Source organism: Papaver somniferum, chromosome 6 (genome assembly GCF_003573695.1).
Source record: "Papaver somniferum cultivar HN1 chromosome 6, ASM357369v1, whole genome shotgun sequence".
Lineage (NCBI taxonomy): Eukaryota > Viridiplantae > Streptophyta > Magnoliopsida > Ranunculales > Papaveraceae > Papaver > Papaver somniferum.
Genome location: NC_039363.1, coordinates 65446435 through 65462118, shown reverse-complemented (window position 1 = coordinate 65462118; position 15684 = coordinate 65446435). Strand labels below are relative to the sequence as shown.

Genomic DNA, 15684 nt, shown 5'->3' with positions numbered 1-15684 from the left:
GGGAAAAACCAGAAGCTTTTTTTCTTGATATTGCAGGAAAATTACCAATGCTTTACTTATATGAATACAAATTACACGAGGATGATGAGAAACTAAAGAAAAAACTGTACAGAAGAATTGATGAACAGCTACTTCTACAAGGGAATGTTCAGAAATGATTACCAGCTTCCCAGCCCATATTTTGAGAAGGGGTAGCTGTGAAACAAAAAATCAGCAGAATAATCATTTCCGAAACAAATTGGTGGTAGTGGTGGATAATTAATAATGCCCAGTATACTGCCTAAGAATCCGGGGTTAAAGGACGGAAAAGGTCTGCTACCGATCCCACATGGCACTGAATACCGAAGGCCTAGTTCGTAACCATTGCAGCATTTCCCTGTCCAACGAACTCTTACTAATGATTGAATCAAGCATCGGGCTTCCAAACACTTGTGAGTTGCTGTCAAAAGACCAAATCATATCATTTGGCCATGCTCTTTGGGGCTGCCTCTCCTGAAGATGGGAGGAAAAAATAAGTTACATAACTACTTTCCGCTGTAAAAGGAGCTGTAAGGATTCTATCAATCCATATGTGGTGGATGATTCACTGGAATTAAGTCTGATCCATGACATCTTTTGGTGGACATATTAGGGTATCAAAACAGAACAGGTGAATAGATGCTTACTTCAGCAAATAACCTATAAATATCTGAAAACAAAAGCTCCGAAACGAAGAAAAATAAGTAATGGAAAAACTTACCATTCTAGATAACATGAATCTGACAGGTCTAGGACCGTAAATCCGTTGCTTTGAAGGCTTCTGAGCCTTCGCATAAAATGACGAAATGCTGGGCAAGGACAAGCAACCCCTTCTTGCCTTGATTAGAAAGGCATCAGGAGTGGCATCATTCTGGCTGTGCCAATTAAGAAGCTGCCCCAAACAATAGTTTTCACCATACGTTTTACAATACTCTTTGGGATCCGAACCCAACATACCGGAGTACTTGGGCCCCAAGTCTAGAGGACTAATGTAGACAGGAGGAGAAGTTACACTCTTGTACTCCTGCATGGACACATTGAGAATTATGCACAGCAAAACAAAAACGAAAAAAATCTCATGTTCATAAACAGTTTTGAAGAGACCAGTCAGAATTACTCACTCGGACTCTAAAGAAGCATTTTGTATAAGCATATATATGGATTAGATCAGCAGCTGCATCATGCCTGCACTTGTACGTGCACGGAAGTTTTCGAACCTCATCCCTCAGCCTGAATGTTATAAAGGAAGAATTTGCTATAAGCTTTGCAACTAATCGCAGGTTGTAATGTGGGAAATGAAAAAAGGACACAAGTGCTTCATACCATAACAGAGACTTCTGAAGTTCTCCCAGGAGATCATCAGAACCTGATGGATCGTGGGCTTGAATCTTGGACATTAAATCATTTAACAAATTCTCTTCCACATGAGGACCCATGCACTGAAGTAATTCCTCAACAAATGATCCCTCCCCTTTCCAGAGGGCATATATTATTTCCTCTGGAGTTAGTTTTTGAAGCGGGGGTGGAGCTTTCTTCGCATCACCAAACACACATCTCATTACGTATCTCACCTGTAATGCAAATAGCAGTCAGACTAATGGAATTGGTGTATATTTTTTCAAAACCAGTAAACTAATGACCGTTCATTCTACATTAACTATGAGATGCCTAAACAAACGTGTATAGATGATAAGATAATGCCAATAACTTGAAATAGGAGATGCAGAAAATACTTTGCATGAAGTACAGACGTATTTAGATGAACCAAAAGTACATGCAGTTACCTTGTCAATAGTTAGAGCCAAATTCTGAAGCCTTTGATTATATACACCCTCAGCCTGAACCTCAGCATCACTTTTCTCGAGCTCTTTGTCAATTTCGATATCCGGAAAGAATTTCCTCTTCTCTTCCACGTTATGCTTATAAATCTGCTTTGGGAGTTTCGCTCTTTCGAGATTAATAAATCTCACCTGTACTCGAGATACACAAATTTTAGAAACCAAAACCTTATACAATAACGTAATCCAGAAATATGAAGTGCCTGAAGGTTTCACATACCAGACGAGCTGAATATGCTACCAGCCAGTCAGGCAAACCAGCAAGCAAGCAGTTGCCCAGACCCGCTCTTCCCAAATCGATATAATCCTCTTCAGAAACAGAATTCAACTCACAAGCCTCTAGCATCAACTGATGTCTGTCAAGCACTCCATGGCGTTCTTTCATAACCTGAAGGAAATGGAATGAAGTGAATAAAAGAAACGTTACGCAACCTTGCAACTAAACATGACAATGTTAAAGAGAAAAGAAAGCTTTTGGCGGTTCTGTTAGTGAAAATCGTTGCCCACTGTACCAACCTTCTGAAATGCCCCATCACCAGTCAGATTCAGATAGCTTCCGCGACAAACTTGGCTCCCACAAAGACAAACAGAGGCTTCATGCTCTTCCTTACTCTAAAGCAGAAATAAGTGAGGCATCAACAACTATGGTGACATAAGATAGAAACACGCGGTATAACAAATAACTGTACTTTTGGTAGGGCATAATAGCAGCTCGAGAATAAACACCACTCACCTCTGTTACAGAATTATAATCAAAAGTGACCTCCTCCCCATATCCAATTGGACGAACTGTGTAAACTCCAATCTGATACTGACCATCTACAGCAGTTACTCTGTTCCGAACAAGTGAAAACATAAGACAGCGAAATGCAAAGATCTTTAATAAACAAGCAAATGGAATGGTTGGATATTCCAAAAGAGGAGGAGAAAAAACGTAGCTAAAAATTGCTAGTTAACAGATAATCATGTGTAACATGCCAAAAGATTGGGAATTAGCTATAAGCTAACGAACAAATCATATTTAACGTGCTAATGTATCAGCTAGATGATAATGTGATTCAGATTAAAAAATCCTAATTTTTCTTTGATTTACAAGCGCCTACTTTTAAAATTATCTAAAAACTAAAAAGAGATGTTCCAAGCATCAGCTCTGAATCTGATTTAATTCATGCCATACCGCTTTTGTGATTGTCTCTAAAATTGACCATGTGACCTGAATACCATAAATCTTCTGCATTCATGTTTCACACTTCAAGGACAAACATCCAAGAAAATCTAGGTGCCCACGCTATTTTGTGAAATGTCATGCTAGTAAATGAACTGACTTGGCCTGAATGAAGCCTTTCTTATTTCGTGGAAATTTTGGATTGCAAGATACCGATATTAACCACAACTCCTGCAACCAGCAATAATTGCAGCTAATGCCTAGTTCACATCTATCACATATTAAACAGAACCTAAGAAAACATTGCAACAACTAGGGAGAACTGCACACAACAGCATACAAATGAAAGATATAATTCTGATGCATGCATAGACTTGTCTAATCATGACTGCGGTATTGGGTCGTATACTGATGCTATGTCAGGCGGAAGAAGCAGAGGGCAAGCCAATCCACACCGATTGCAGGGATATAGAACATGGTGAGAGGGTATAGAGTTCTAGAGGCTGTTGATTGAGCAAGAAAATATCCTCAGGGTCATTAGTGTTAGTGATGCTGCAAATGCAATCAGGTATTTGGATAAAAGTGCTAACAATGCTAGCTGGTATAGCAGTAGTGTTCTTGGATTAATTCTCACACGGAGAGAGCTGGCAACAGCAATGCTGATACTATTGCCAAGCATGGGAGGCCATTAAAAAGAGATCAGAGTTGATTAGACTATACTGTTAGATTACTGAACTCAAGATTTTATATTCCTTTCATATAATTTTTCGCTTGGAAAAAAAAAAACGTAAAACTTACTTCGCTTCACAATTGGGGCGACATGAATGGCAGATTCGGCTTGCATAGTTTGCTTTATGCATGGCATCAACAACAACTAAATCATAACCATCACGATCACCCTGCCAAATAAGATAAAAATTCAAAATTCAGATGTTACATAACTGACCTCCATGAAGCTTAGAATCCCATCTTGCTTTTCGAACCAAGTAAATTCAGATGTTACATAAAAATTCAGATGTTACACAACTAAATAACTAACCTTTGGTCTCTCCAGATATATGTTGTAAAACTCAGGAGCGGGATCTGTTTTGTTCTTCTGCAGAGATCGAATCCCATCTTGCTTTTCGAACCATTTCCAAGCTGGATACACCTGAATATTAAAGTGTCCCTTTATTAGCAGTCAAAATTATTATAGGAGCATCTTCGTTAATTTAGTAAAAGCTGCCATTTGCTTTTTTTAGGGTAACCCGTAGTACATAACGGTATTAACTACTAGAATAACTTCATAAACATTAAAATTGCTCTGCAATATTTTAAAAAGAAGAAATTTCACTCTACCTCTCCCAAGAATTCAACAACAAAATCGTCTTCACCAAAGCCACCTTGTTTGTTACAAACAACACCAAGCCCCTGATCATCACATTCCAGAAAACAAGAGAAAAGAAAGAGAATTAGTAGTAAGCAAAGTGAGAAGCAAACATCCAGTTCATGCAAGATGATAGACTGGAGCAATACCTTTCTGTAGGCGACATAATTATCATCAGGACGACTATGCATTGCCTTTAGAATTCCATGACACATTCTCATGGAGCGTATATCACCACCTTTCTGGGCAAATTTTTCAATCTCTTCAACGACAGGCCTCAAGTTGTAAACCATTGGGGCATTTCCAACACCAGTAAAGCGCCTGACTTGTGTATTCAAGGTACGGAGAAGCACATCTTCAATAAACAAATGCCTCTCTTGTAGTGACCAGTTCAATTCTTCAGGCATGGAGTCAAGAAGAAGATTATGAGTGTAAGGATCTATACCGTAAACCTCTTGTTCTAGGACTTCATCTCCAACCTGTTTTCTTGGTTTGTAGTCCTTCACTTCGGGAATCTCCATATCTGACTCGTCAATGCCATCTTTTTGTACTTTGAGCTTCTCAGAATAATCATCAGGTAAGGTAACAAGCATCTTCCGCCGTACTTCCTCTTCATCTGCTACAATAACATACCGATCAATGACTTCATACTTCCTAGTAACAGGAGGCACGAGGCCTTCTTTTGTCATACGATTACCCCATTCACGGTCTTCTGCCATAGAATCTAGGGCTTCGTCTGCAGGGAAGTAACCATTTTCCCTTAAACCTCCATTTCCGCCTTCTGGATGGATATCCAAATCTGTTTCAGTATCGGAGTTGGTACTCTCATTATCACTCCTGGCATCTACAGAAGACCGGTCATCGGAAGTGTCACTTCCAGAGTCTAAAGTTTTCCTATTGATTTTGGACAAACGTCTTCTGAGTTCCCTGTCAGAAGCATATTCATCATAATTTGCAGAATCATTTGCATGCGCTGTACCATTACTCCGTGTCATGCATTTTCTTTCATTCATCAATTTAGAGTGTTTCTTTTTACCCATCCCTGAAGTATCTTTTAACAGTTTCATCCGTTCATCTCTTTCGCGAGTTGACTTGGAATTCTCTTCCAAATTTGTGAGGAGACGCATAAATAGCTTAATGATGTTCTCCATATCTCCAGTATCACCCCGATTTTTCGCCCTGCATTATTGCATTGTTAAATAATTACCAAATAAAGAAAAGACGACAACACATAGAATTGGTACTAAATCACTGTAAAGGCAAATCTAACTATCACTTGTCATGCTTCATAAGGGGTTTCAGAGCAATGCATTACAAATGAGGGTGGTTCATAAAATTATTCAATTTGGGAAGCATTTAATGGATCAAACTTACTTGATGGCATCCCTGACCATTCGCCCAATATCATCCTTGACAGATTTTAATCCATGACTAATGTAATGACCGTTTTTCATTCTATCTTCAATTTCAGCAACCTGTGCAGTCAAATTTTAACAGATATAAGGACAAATTGATGGGATTGAGTGCAGTTGAATACAATGGCAGGGTAGTAAACCATCAAGCTGTGGCCGATCATCTCAGCAACAACCAGGCAACGGAAACAAAAGATAAGCAAGTACCTTAGGTAAAAAGAAATCAAAAGTATTCTCCTTCATGATATCCTTCAAACTGAAAGTCAAAAACTCTTCCATTTTCTTATACCCGTTCTCGGAATTTCTGCTCAGTAATCGCCTCATACGAGCTTCCCTTGCCAATACGGATGAGGACTTCCTTGCATCAAGAAGTTTTTTCCGTCTATAAAAGCTTTGCCTAAAAGATTGACTTTGCGAATCTTTTCTATCAAAAGCAGAGTCATGACGAGACTCTATAGAAGATTCGACCAAGCTACTATTCGGGCCCTTGAGCGCCTTGGAAAGAGAGGGGCTCTTCTCAGTGATTTGTTTCAGGCTCTTAATCCTAGATCTGGAACTGTCGAAAGTTTTAGAGCCACACAGGCCGCGGGTCTTTCTCCACTTTCGATTTTGATACTTGTAGCTCAACTCTGCAAATTGGTTGCAACCTCTGATATCTATATAAGATAAACATGGGAACGAACGGAGGATTTCTTCAAGAGCGCTGGCACTAATACCCGTACAGCCTACTAACACAACTGATGCTACATTTCCCTTGTTATAACTATTCTGCAATCAGCAACGAAAAATAATAATTGTAGTTAATATTTCAGTGACCGACATGTGAAAATCCTCAAAATTGATTATTATATATTTAAAGAAACAACTTACCATGATCTCAAGAAACATTGCATCAGAGCAGTTGGGGCCTGCAGCTGATAAATCCACTTGTCTGGAAACACCTTTATAAAATTTGACGGCCGAATTCCAGTGCTTGCATGTAGCAGCAGAGAAAGCAAGAGACTTCATATCAGATCTTAAAGAGTGGAAAATTTGCATTAGAATACGGCCACTTAACAAACCCCAACCCTCCTTCTCAACTTCAAAAGTTCTATCATCTTCTTGGGTCATGGTAGCATCGCCAAGGAAGTCCTCAAAGGAGAACTCATCCTTCTGAATTGCCTTTAGGTCTTCTGAATCGAAGTCTTCTTCACTATCATCAAACAGCAGCCGAGCTCTTTTACCAGCATGCACGTGATCATCCTCTGTTATGACAAGATGAAAAACCCAATTTAGCAAATAAAAGGTTGATTGACTATCCACAGAAATAACAGAAAATGTCAAGGAAGAGAAATCCTCTTGGCTTGAATAAGTGGATATGTTAGGCTATCCCAGTCAAACACCTAAGTAATGATCAATCAATGTCTTAATGAACCTCAAGAAGAGTGGGGTTGATTATGGAAGAGATCATATTTGCAGGCAAGTCTTGGTAGGCTGTAACGACTCAAATATAGTAAAGCGTGCACAATATTTCTGATCCACAACTTCTAACTCTAATATCCTTATCATAGAAGAAAATAACCAAAAGAAAGAAGTTTTCCTGAGATTTCTTATGAGAATACTTAATACCTGAACTTCGCAGCTTCTGCATATCATGAGATAGTGAAGTTTTCAGCAAGGATGAAGCAAATGGGTGTTTCTCCAGGTCCTTTTTCGGTTGCTTCGCATTTATCCATGGATCCAGCACCTCATTGATAGCTATAGCAAAATCCCTACTCTTGTAAGATTTCATCACCAATTCATGCAGTTTTCCTCGAGTGTAGCCAATGAATTGTGGATGCAAGCTGTGGAAAGAACTGGGAACAATGTTTGACCCATGATGCATCTCAACATCTGATCCAGAAACAGGAACAACAGAAGAATCAACGGCTGGGGTAGAAGCTGCTGCCACAGAGTTAACTGGAACCCAAATCTGATCAAACTTCCTGAAAACACTTGTATGCTTCTGGATAGTCCCTTTGTCAACTAAACCTTGCAGCTCCAGAAAGGACAAGGCCCCGTGTTCATGGCCAGCACCATCAAGGTAGAACCAATCACCCAACTGCAATTGTAACTCATCTACCGTGCAAACATGGTCTTTTGGGATGCTAATAGGTTCTATTTGTTTTTCCGAGTCTTGTTCATGGGTCCTTCTGGACCGAGAAGACAGTTCTTCAAACGAACTCCTGCCATTGATCATTGCTGAGGAGGATCGAACAGATCTGGAATGACGTTCATATCCTCTAGCTGTTGCACGGGGCTCAAAGACAGGTGAAACATGGTTCTTGACCACACATGCATTTATCCTAACCACTGGTAACATCGTTCCTTTAACTCCTCTTGGAACAACAGGCTGTTTCATTTGACTTACTTTGGTTGATGTGCTGGAGTCACTCTTCTCATCTTGCAAGGAGAAAGCCCAGGAGGGCAGGTCAAACCTTTTGCTTCGGTAACAGTATTCATCTTCCCTGTGCCACCGAGGGTCATCATACCCAGATTTCGGCATCTGGCAAAGCGGGTAACCATCGTTGAGGACAAATTTCTTTTTTGAAGATTTTTCTTGAGTAAGTTCATCTTTCTTTCTCCAATCACCACCCTTGCAAAATTCCTCTTTTCTTCTCCAATCACCACCCTTGCATAACCATCGACCAGCAAACCAGTCACTAGCATCCTCAATGGCAATGGCATTTTCTTTAATGGGATGTATAGATGACCTTGTTTCTCCAGTATCTTTCGATGTGATTCCATATGGTTTACTGAGTTCTTCATCTCTTCTTTGACCATGTGGATCCTTGGTGGGTTGAGATATTCTGGAACCTGAATATACATTGCAATAAGCCACTCAACATCATATCATAAAAACATAACAGTGTGACCATTCCAAAAAGAGAAGTCTGGTAGCTTGAAACAAAACCAAGTGAGTTGTACCTTCAAAATTTCCCCACTTCTCCCAGAAACTATGATCAAAAGTCACCTGCAGGGCTTCTGTAGAAAATAGATTCCCAATGTAGCCAGACATCAGTGTCAAATAATAAATAAATTTGAACTAAAGCACGGATAAATAAAAGGAAACAGGGTTGAGAAAATGGAAAACGAACCTTCAAGAGTCTCCAGTTCCTTTCCGGGAACTGGTGAATAACCCGTTAAGAGAGTTGCAACTCTTTCATCGATGTGGAGATCCTCCAGAGGCTCGTCAAGATGGGACGGCGGCTGAGGCGAAACAACAGATAACTCTTGGTCAAGCTGTCTAATGGGTTGGTCCACATCCCCAACATCTAATAACAGATTTCCAGGAGCCTCAGGCGGGCACACCATCTGAGTAACAGTGTCTGAAACAATAGATGGAAAGTTCATGTTCACCACAGGGGAGGCAGCCTTTTCAACAGTCACCCACCAGTTACTCTCGGAGTGCTTTACCAAATGGTCTGATTGGAGCGCTCCCTCTTCCACGAGCCTCTTAAGGTCGGACAATCTAGATGGACCTTGCTCGACACCAAAATGATCAATATAAAACCATGATCCGAAAGTTGAATCAGTAATTACTGTTACATGCGGAGGCGTGTCACATATATCCATATCCTCTTCCATAGACAGCGGCCCTTCAGGAGCTTCATCCACCTGACAAGACTTTTCAGTGGAATCAACGGATAATTTTTTTGGGTCTTCCTCTTGCGACAGATCCTTGGTGTTTTTCTTAGCCAAACAACTTTCACTATCTTCACTATCACTAGGTTGTATAGTAGAGGATGGCTTATAAGATGATTCCTTCCCAGCCGAGTCTCTCCAGGCGAGCTTGTCTTCATGTGATTGGGTCCCATCTTGAAGATTCTGCCTCTCGTTTCCTCCACTCTTTCGACTAGTTTCCTGGTCACCATAGCCCCTCCCACGTTCAAGTGGGGACTTTTCTGTGTAACCTGGAGTACGATCCCTTTGATCAATATGCCGGCCTCGAATTTGGGGGGACCTATCAATGCGTGAGGGACTTCGGCTCCTGCGATCATATTGGCGGGATCGGTCATATGGGGACCTGTCCAATCGTGGTGGACTTCGACTCCTGTGATCATAGTAACGGCCTCGATCATGAGGAGATCGTTCAGAGTAGGGTGGGCTTTGATCTCGGTAATCATAGTGCCTGCTCCGATCATATTTACCACGCTCAAAATATTCTGGACTTCTGCCACGTCTGTCATATGTGCCTTTGAAAGCTGAAGAAGAGTCATTGTACCTAGCCAAACTCCTGTTTGTGGAAGAAATCCGAGAGGACGCTGATGAGTTTCTAGAAGACCTGTCCATAGGATGGTGTGAATAGCGATTGTCGAAATATCTGTTATTGTCATCAGAAATCCTCCGGCTCTTGGAATTTGGATAATCACCGAAATCGTCATTGTATCTGCGGTTGCTGCTCTCGGACTCAGTGCCATGTCTTTTCATCCAACTTCCTGAAGAGTAGTCTTTACCATGATTCTTCCCATCACTCTCTGAATGCTTATAAGGACCCAGTTCATCATCTGTAATTCTCGAACCAAATTTTAAATCCCTGTCATGACTTGGGTCCCACCTGTTGGACCTATTTCTCCACTCATTCTCATTTCTGCTATATTCTGCTGAATACTTCATCGACGGTGGAGTTCGTTCATTATCAAATTTCCATCCTTTCTTATTGTCAGCTTCCCATCTTCTCCCTTTACCTGGACTAAATTCATATTCAGGTTTTCTCCATTTATTAGGAGGAATGTATTCGCCCTTCTCAAATTCCCCTCCTCTTCTCCACTTATCCCTAGCATATTCTCCCCCCTTATCAAATTCGTCCCTTTGAATACTCATGCCACATTTTCTCCTCTCCGCTTCCCCACCAACTCTTCGAAAACTGTCTGAAATGAACTCCGCCCTCTCTAAATCTCCTCTTCTCCATTTCGCTTGCTGAATAACAAACTCCCCTTTCTCTACTACTTCTTTCTTCCTCTCTCTTTCAGGAATAAATTCACCGTTCTCTATTTGCAATTCACCTTCTTCTATTTCATCTTCTTGCTGTGCTGAAATCTCCGAAACAATCTCCCCCTTCTCTTGCTCACCTTTACCCGAATCAAACTCACCTGTCGTTGTTCCACCACTTTCTGAGCCACCAAATTCCTCTTTCTCTACTTCTACTTTCTTCTCATTCTGCTGCTGCTGCTTTCTTTGAGCTTGTGATGACTCTGGAAATGTACGTGATTTAGAATTAAACCCACCATTACCTCTGCAGTACGTATCTGAATTTGGGAATCTTTCCATTACATGCTGCGAAGGCACGCATGCTACTCCGCCATCGCCCATGGAAATTCAAACACTTCACGAATTAACCCTAATTTTCCCCTTCCCTGGGGCTATCGATGCTCATACTTAAATTTTATAAATAAACCAATCTCCAAACCCCGAACCCTAATTTCCACAAATCAAAACCAATGTAGGGTTTCAGAAAACAAAGAGAACAACTTCAGCTGAAATCACACGTATAAATTAACTATCGAAATTAAAACCCTAAGTTTCAAATCCAATGTCAACAATAACCGAAAAGAGATCAACACCAAACCAAGAAAAACTCACAACGTAAATATATAACTAAAGGGGTAGCACCTCCGACGATGGATCCAAACAATAGGGTTGATAAGGCAATACAACTCAATAAATTAAATAGATAGCAAAAAATAAGACTTTGTTTACAGATCGAGAAACACCATTAAATGACTGTGAAATTCGAGCTCTCAAATCTCTAGTTTTCGCTCTCTCTTTCTCGCGCTGATGAGAAGAAACGAAAACTTCCGTTTTTTTCTTTTTCAACCTCCTTCTCTTTCTTCTTCCCAGTAATAAGTAAAGTCGTGATACGAAATAACGTATACAATAGAAAAAATATAATACCGTGATAAGTCGGTATACGTATATTTTTACAGGGTTAGACAAACTGTATACGGATTAGGAAACGATCTATCTATACGGTCTATAACCTGGTCAGTACTAAAGAATTCATAAACAGGTTTCGACTCGGTCAGGCTGCGGCGCCAAACTAAGACTTCATCATCCTCGATGTACGAAAATATTAAGATTGTGTTGATGTTAATTACGGGCTGCACTAAATTCTGTATCTGGTACACGGATGCACAAAGGTCCTTGTATTTATTTGGGGAGGAAAAACTAGAAGAAGGATTTAGGATGAAAGATAACAGGGGGATTTTTGTCATTTGGCTGGTGTTAGGATGGGTTTAGGGCTGTTCTGGTCATTCCACTGAAATAGTTCTTGGCGCAAACTTTTAAGGATGGAGGGAAAAAGAGGAGGGCTTTCTAAATTTTAGATTCGTATCGGTGGTTTTTGTTTAAGGAAAGATCTTGAATAATAATTTCTTATTTAGTCAAGTCCATGTTATTTGGACTGGTCCAAAGAGAATCTATAGTCCATAAGAAAGTTGATTAAATTCACGCAAGGTATATGAAAAAACGATCTAGTTATACTTCATCTTTTGAATCATCTTCTAATCAAAATGTCCATTAATTCCATGTGATTCATAAGAACTATTTCTTGGTGATCCATAAGCCTAATTTATTGGTTAACCCCAATTATCGGCAACCCATGTATTAAAACTTGGTTAGCATCCTATTCATTGAACATTACTAGGTTGTCACCCGTGCAATGCACGGGTCTTCTTCTTGCTTATGGAATGTTGGACCAATGTAGTTGATCTCGGATTCCGGTTTGTCTCGGTCCCAAAAGAGACACCGGTACAACGTTGTCTCGGGGAGATTCCGTTTCCAAACTCGGTGTAATCTCGGTTCCAAATTTTATACATAATTAATATATACATTAAGATATAATGAAATCAATGAATAAGCTTGCTAGTTATAGGGAACTGACATTACAAAAATTATTCAGGAAACTAAATTTTCAGTTGAATAGAGGTAACGCTTATCCTAATCCATGGGGTGCCAATAACCGACCCACATTATTTGACCTAGCTAGGTCGACTTCAACATGGAGTTCAATTCGTTCAGACAACAATACAACATTTTGATTCTCTTCTCTACGGCTGCGCGGTGGTGTTGGTGCAGAAGAAGAAATGGATATGGGAATTAGGTTTGACTTGAGGGTTTCTGTTGATTGAAACAACGAGTGAACTTATGGGGTTTGAGAGCTACAGAGAAGAACAATGAAGTGAATAAGAAGTTCAATTTCATCAGGGGTTGTAAAATTGAGAGAAGAAAAAGGGGTTCTCTCGATTTGAGGAATTGGAAGCAACTGAAATAGTTGTAGTATCGAGTAGAGGGAACTGAGATATGGGTTCTGAGACTAACAACACGTTTGTTTTTTCCTCTATATAGATAGAGGGTTCTATATAGAGGTTTACCTCTATATCTATATAAATATCACTATATAATCTCTCTTAAAATCATGTTTGTTTGACCACTATCTAACAACTCTATATTGTGTACCTAATTTTATATATTTCTCATTTTACCCTTATAATATTCAAAAAATCCATGAATATCCATTACAACCAAAGATGTTCAAAAATTCCAAAAGGAAAAAAATGTATTAGAAAATACAACCAAAGATGTTCACTTTTTCTGAAACGGAGCGAAAGTATAATTTTTTTCTGAAACGGGGTAAAAATATCACTTTTTCTGAAACGTATCAAAAATATCACTTTATCTGAAACTGGCGAAAGTATCACTTTATCTGAAACGGGAGAAAGTATCACTTTATCTGAAACGGGCGAAAGTATCACTTTTTCTGAAACGGAAAAAAAAAAATCACCTTTTCTGAAACAGGGCAAAAATCACTTTTTCTGAAACGGGGCAAAAACATAACTTTTTCTGAAACAGAACGAAAATATCACTTTTTCTGAAACGGGACAAAAAATTCACTTTTTCTGAAACAGGGCAAAAATATCACTTTTTCTGAAACATGGAAAAAATCACTTTTTCTGAAACGGAGCAAAAATATCACTTTGTCTGAAACGGCGCGAAAGTATCACTTTTTCTGAAACGGGGTGAAAATATCACTTTTTCTGAAACGGCGTGAAAGTATCACTTTTTCTGAAACGGGGGAAGTATTACTTTTTCTGAAACGGGGCTAAAGTGTCACTTTTTCTGCAACGGAGCAAAATATCACTTTTTTCTGAAACAGCGCGAAAATATCCCTTTTTCTGAAACGAGCGAAAGTATCACTTTTCTTGAAACATGTAGAATTTTAGATTTTAAATTAAGGAATTATTTTTGGACATTATAAGTTTGTTCGATGATATATTAGTCATTTGAAGGTTTAATAGAGGTAGAGGCTCAAAAATAGCACCTCATTGGTGCTATTTGATTTCCTCTATATAGATAGAGATTTGCCTCTATCTTTGTAGAGGTAGTAGAAAAAACAAACACCAAATAAATGGGACCCACCACTATATAGAGGCTAATAGAGGTTAGTCTCTACATAGAGGAAAAAACAAACATGATGTAAGATTGTGGGTTGAGGTGCAAGTTTCGTGGATTTTTGTTAAAATTGAATCTAGGGTTCCTGAAACTGAAATTAGGGTTGAGCTGAATTCAAGAAATAATGGAAGAGATGAAATAGACGGGTCTCGTGTCAGAGATTGTTAGATGGGTTCGATGCTTGATTGATGAAATTTGCTTCTCATATTGAATTGAGGGCATTGTAATGTATTTGTATCAAGATGGTATTGCAGTGGCTTAGATTGGTGGTTTAAGACAAGGAAATCATTGTTGTTGCTGTTAAGAAGAAGACAACAAACAATTTGTGACTGGTGCTGGCTAGAAGTTCAGAGTTCAGAGAATGGAATTCCGTCGGAAATCATCTGTTAGTAGAATTGATTGAATCCAGGATATTACAAATCTAAGCAACTTCAGTTCATTACCAAAATACCTTTATCTCGGACGAGTTTCGGCTTCATCTCGGCCGAGTCAACCGCGATTTTCGGGACCTTTCCGTCTCGGCGAAATAATCTGTTTCGTTGGTTGGTGAACCGAAAACGAGAATTCCGGCCGAGATATCCGAAATTGACTACATTGTGTTGGGCGTCCTTGTTACAAAAACATAATAGAAATCGTTAACATATCTGTAAGCATGATACACTTGTTACAAATAAAAAAACAATAAGCTAATATGTGAGCAGGCGTTCAAGAAAATAAGATGAACAAAAATTAAAAGGCAAAAACAAATATAAGTTCTAAGGAAAACACCACGGTTTAGAGTGAAAAATAAATGAAAAGCTTTATCTACCATCTCGATGGTTTTGTTTCCTTCATTTTTCTTATGCTACTAAAACTTGACCATGTGCAATACTTTTGCGTCTTTGCAAGAAGCCGAAATCATTGGGGTATATATAAAAACTCAAATTTTAATTTACCTTGACACTCCATAATTAAATGAGTTATATTCCATTGGTACCATCAAATACTTCATGTATTTTGAAGTGTGTGTTTCATTTCGGTGCAACAAAGAAGTTAGGATTCAAATAAGTGACTATATATGGATCAAGTGAGTGTATATATGCCAGTGTAATATAGGAGTATGGGATGAACCCCAAATGATCAATACCTCTCCATCGCACCGTTATTCTTGATGGAGCATAATTGTGCATACAAAGAATGCAATTCTAGGTGGAACGGAGTTCAAACAGTTAAGTGACTTATAAGAAAATGAGTATTCCTTTTCCCTGTTCGCCTCATAGAATGTTGAACACGGATCACCCGATTTATACTCCACCATCGAGTCCGCTTCACCAGTCCGTAACTGGATGTTTCTTACCTCGTGACATAATCCCAGAAAATCTATGGAGTCAGCTAGGTTTAGGCTGTGAGAAAAACCGGTATTCCCGTCAAATTTCA

General features: G+C 39.3%; 1 protein-coding gene across 1 annotated transcript; it reads right to left on the bottom strand.

The window, feature by feature from the left end:
- Positions 1-11642, bottom strand: LOC113287815 (histone-lysine N-methyltransferase ATXR3-like). The gene is made up of 19 exons (XM_026536653.1): positions 11401-11642; positions 8916-11235; positions 8746-8802; positions 7408-8634; positions 6670-7043; positions 6007-6567; positions 5762-5862; positions 4537-5566; positions 4360-4431; positions 4061-4171; positions 3820-3920; positions 2590-2689; positions 2373-2468; positions 2077-2244; positions 1803-1988; positions 1342-1589; positions 1140-1248; positions 740-1042; positions 1-492 (listed from the first exon to the last, which is right to left on the bottom strand). The coding sequence occupies exons 2-19, from the start codon at positions 11128-11130 to the stop codon at positions 316-318; spliced, it is 7236 nt and encodes a 2411-aa protein (XP_026392438.1). The 5' UTR covers positions 11131-11235; positions 11401-11642; the 3' UTR covers positions 1-315.
- Between the last annotated feature and the right edge of the window lie 4042 nt (positions 11643-15684).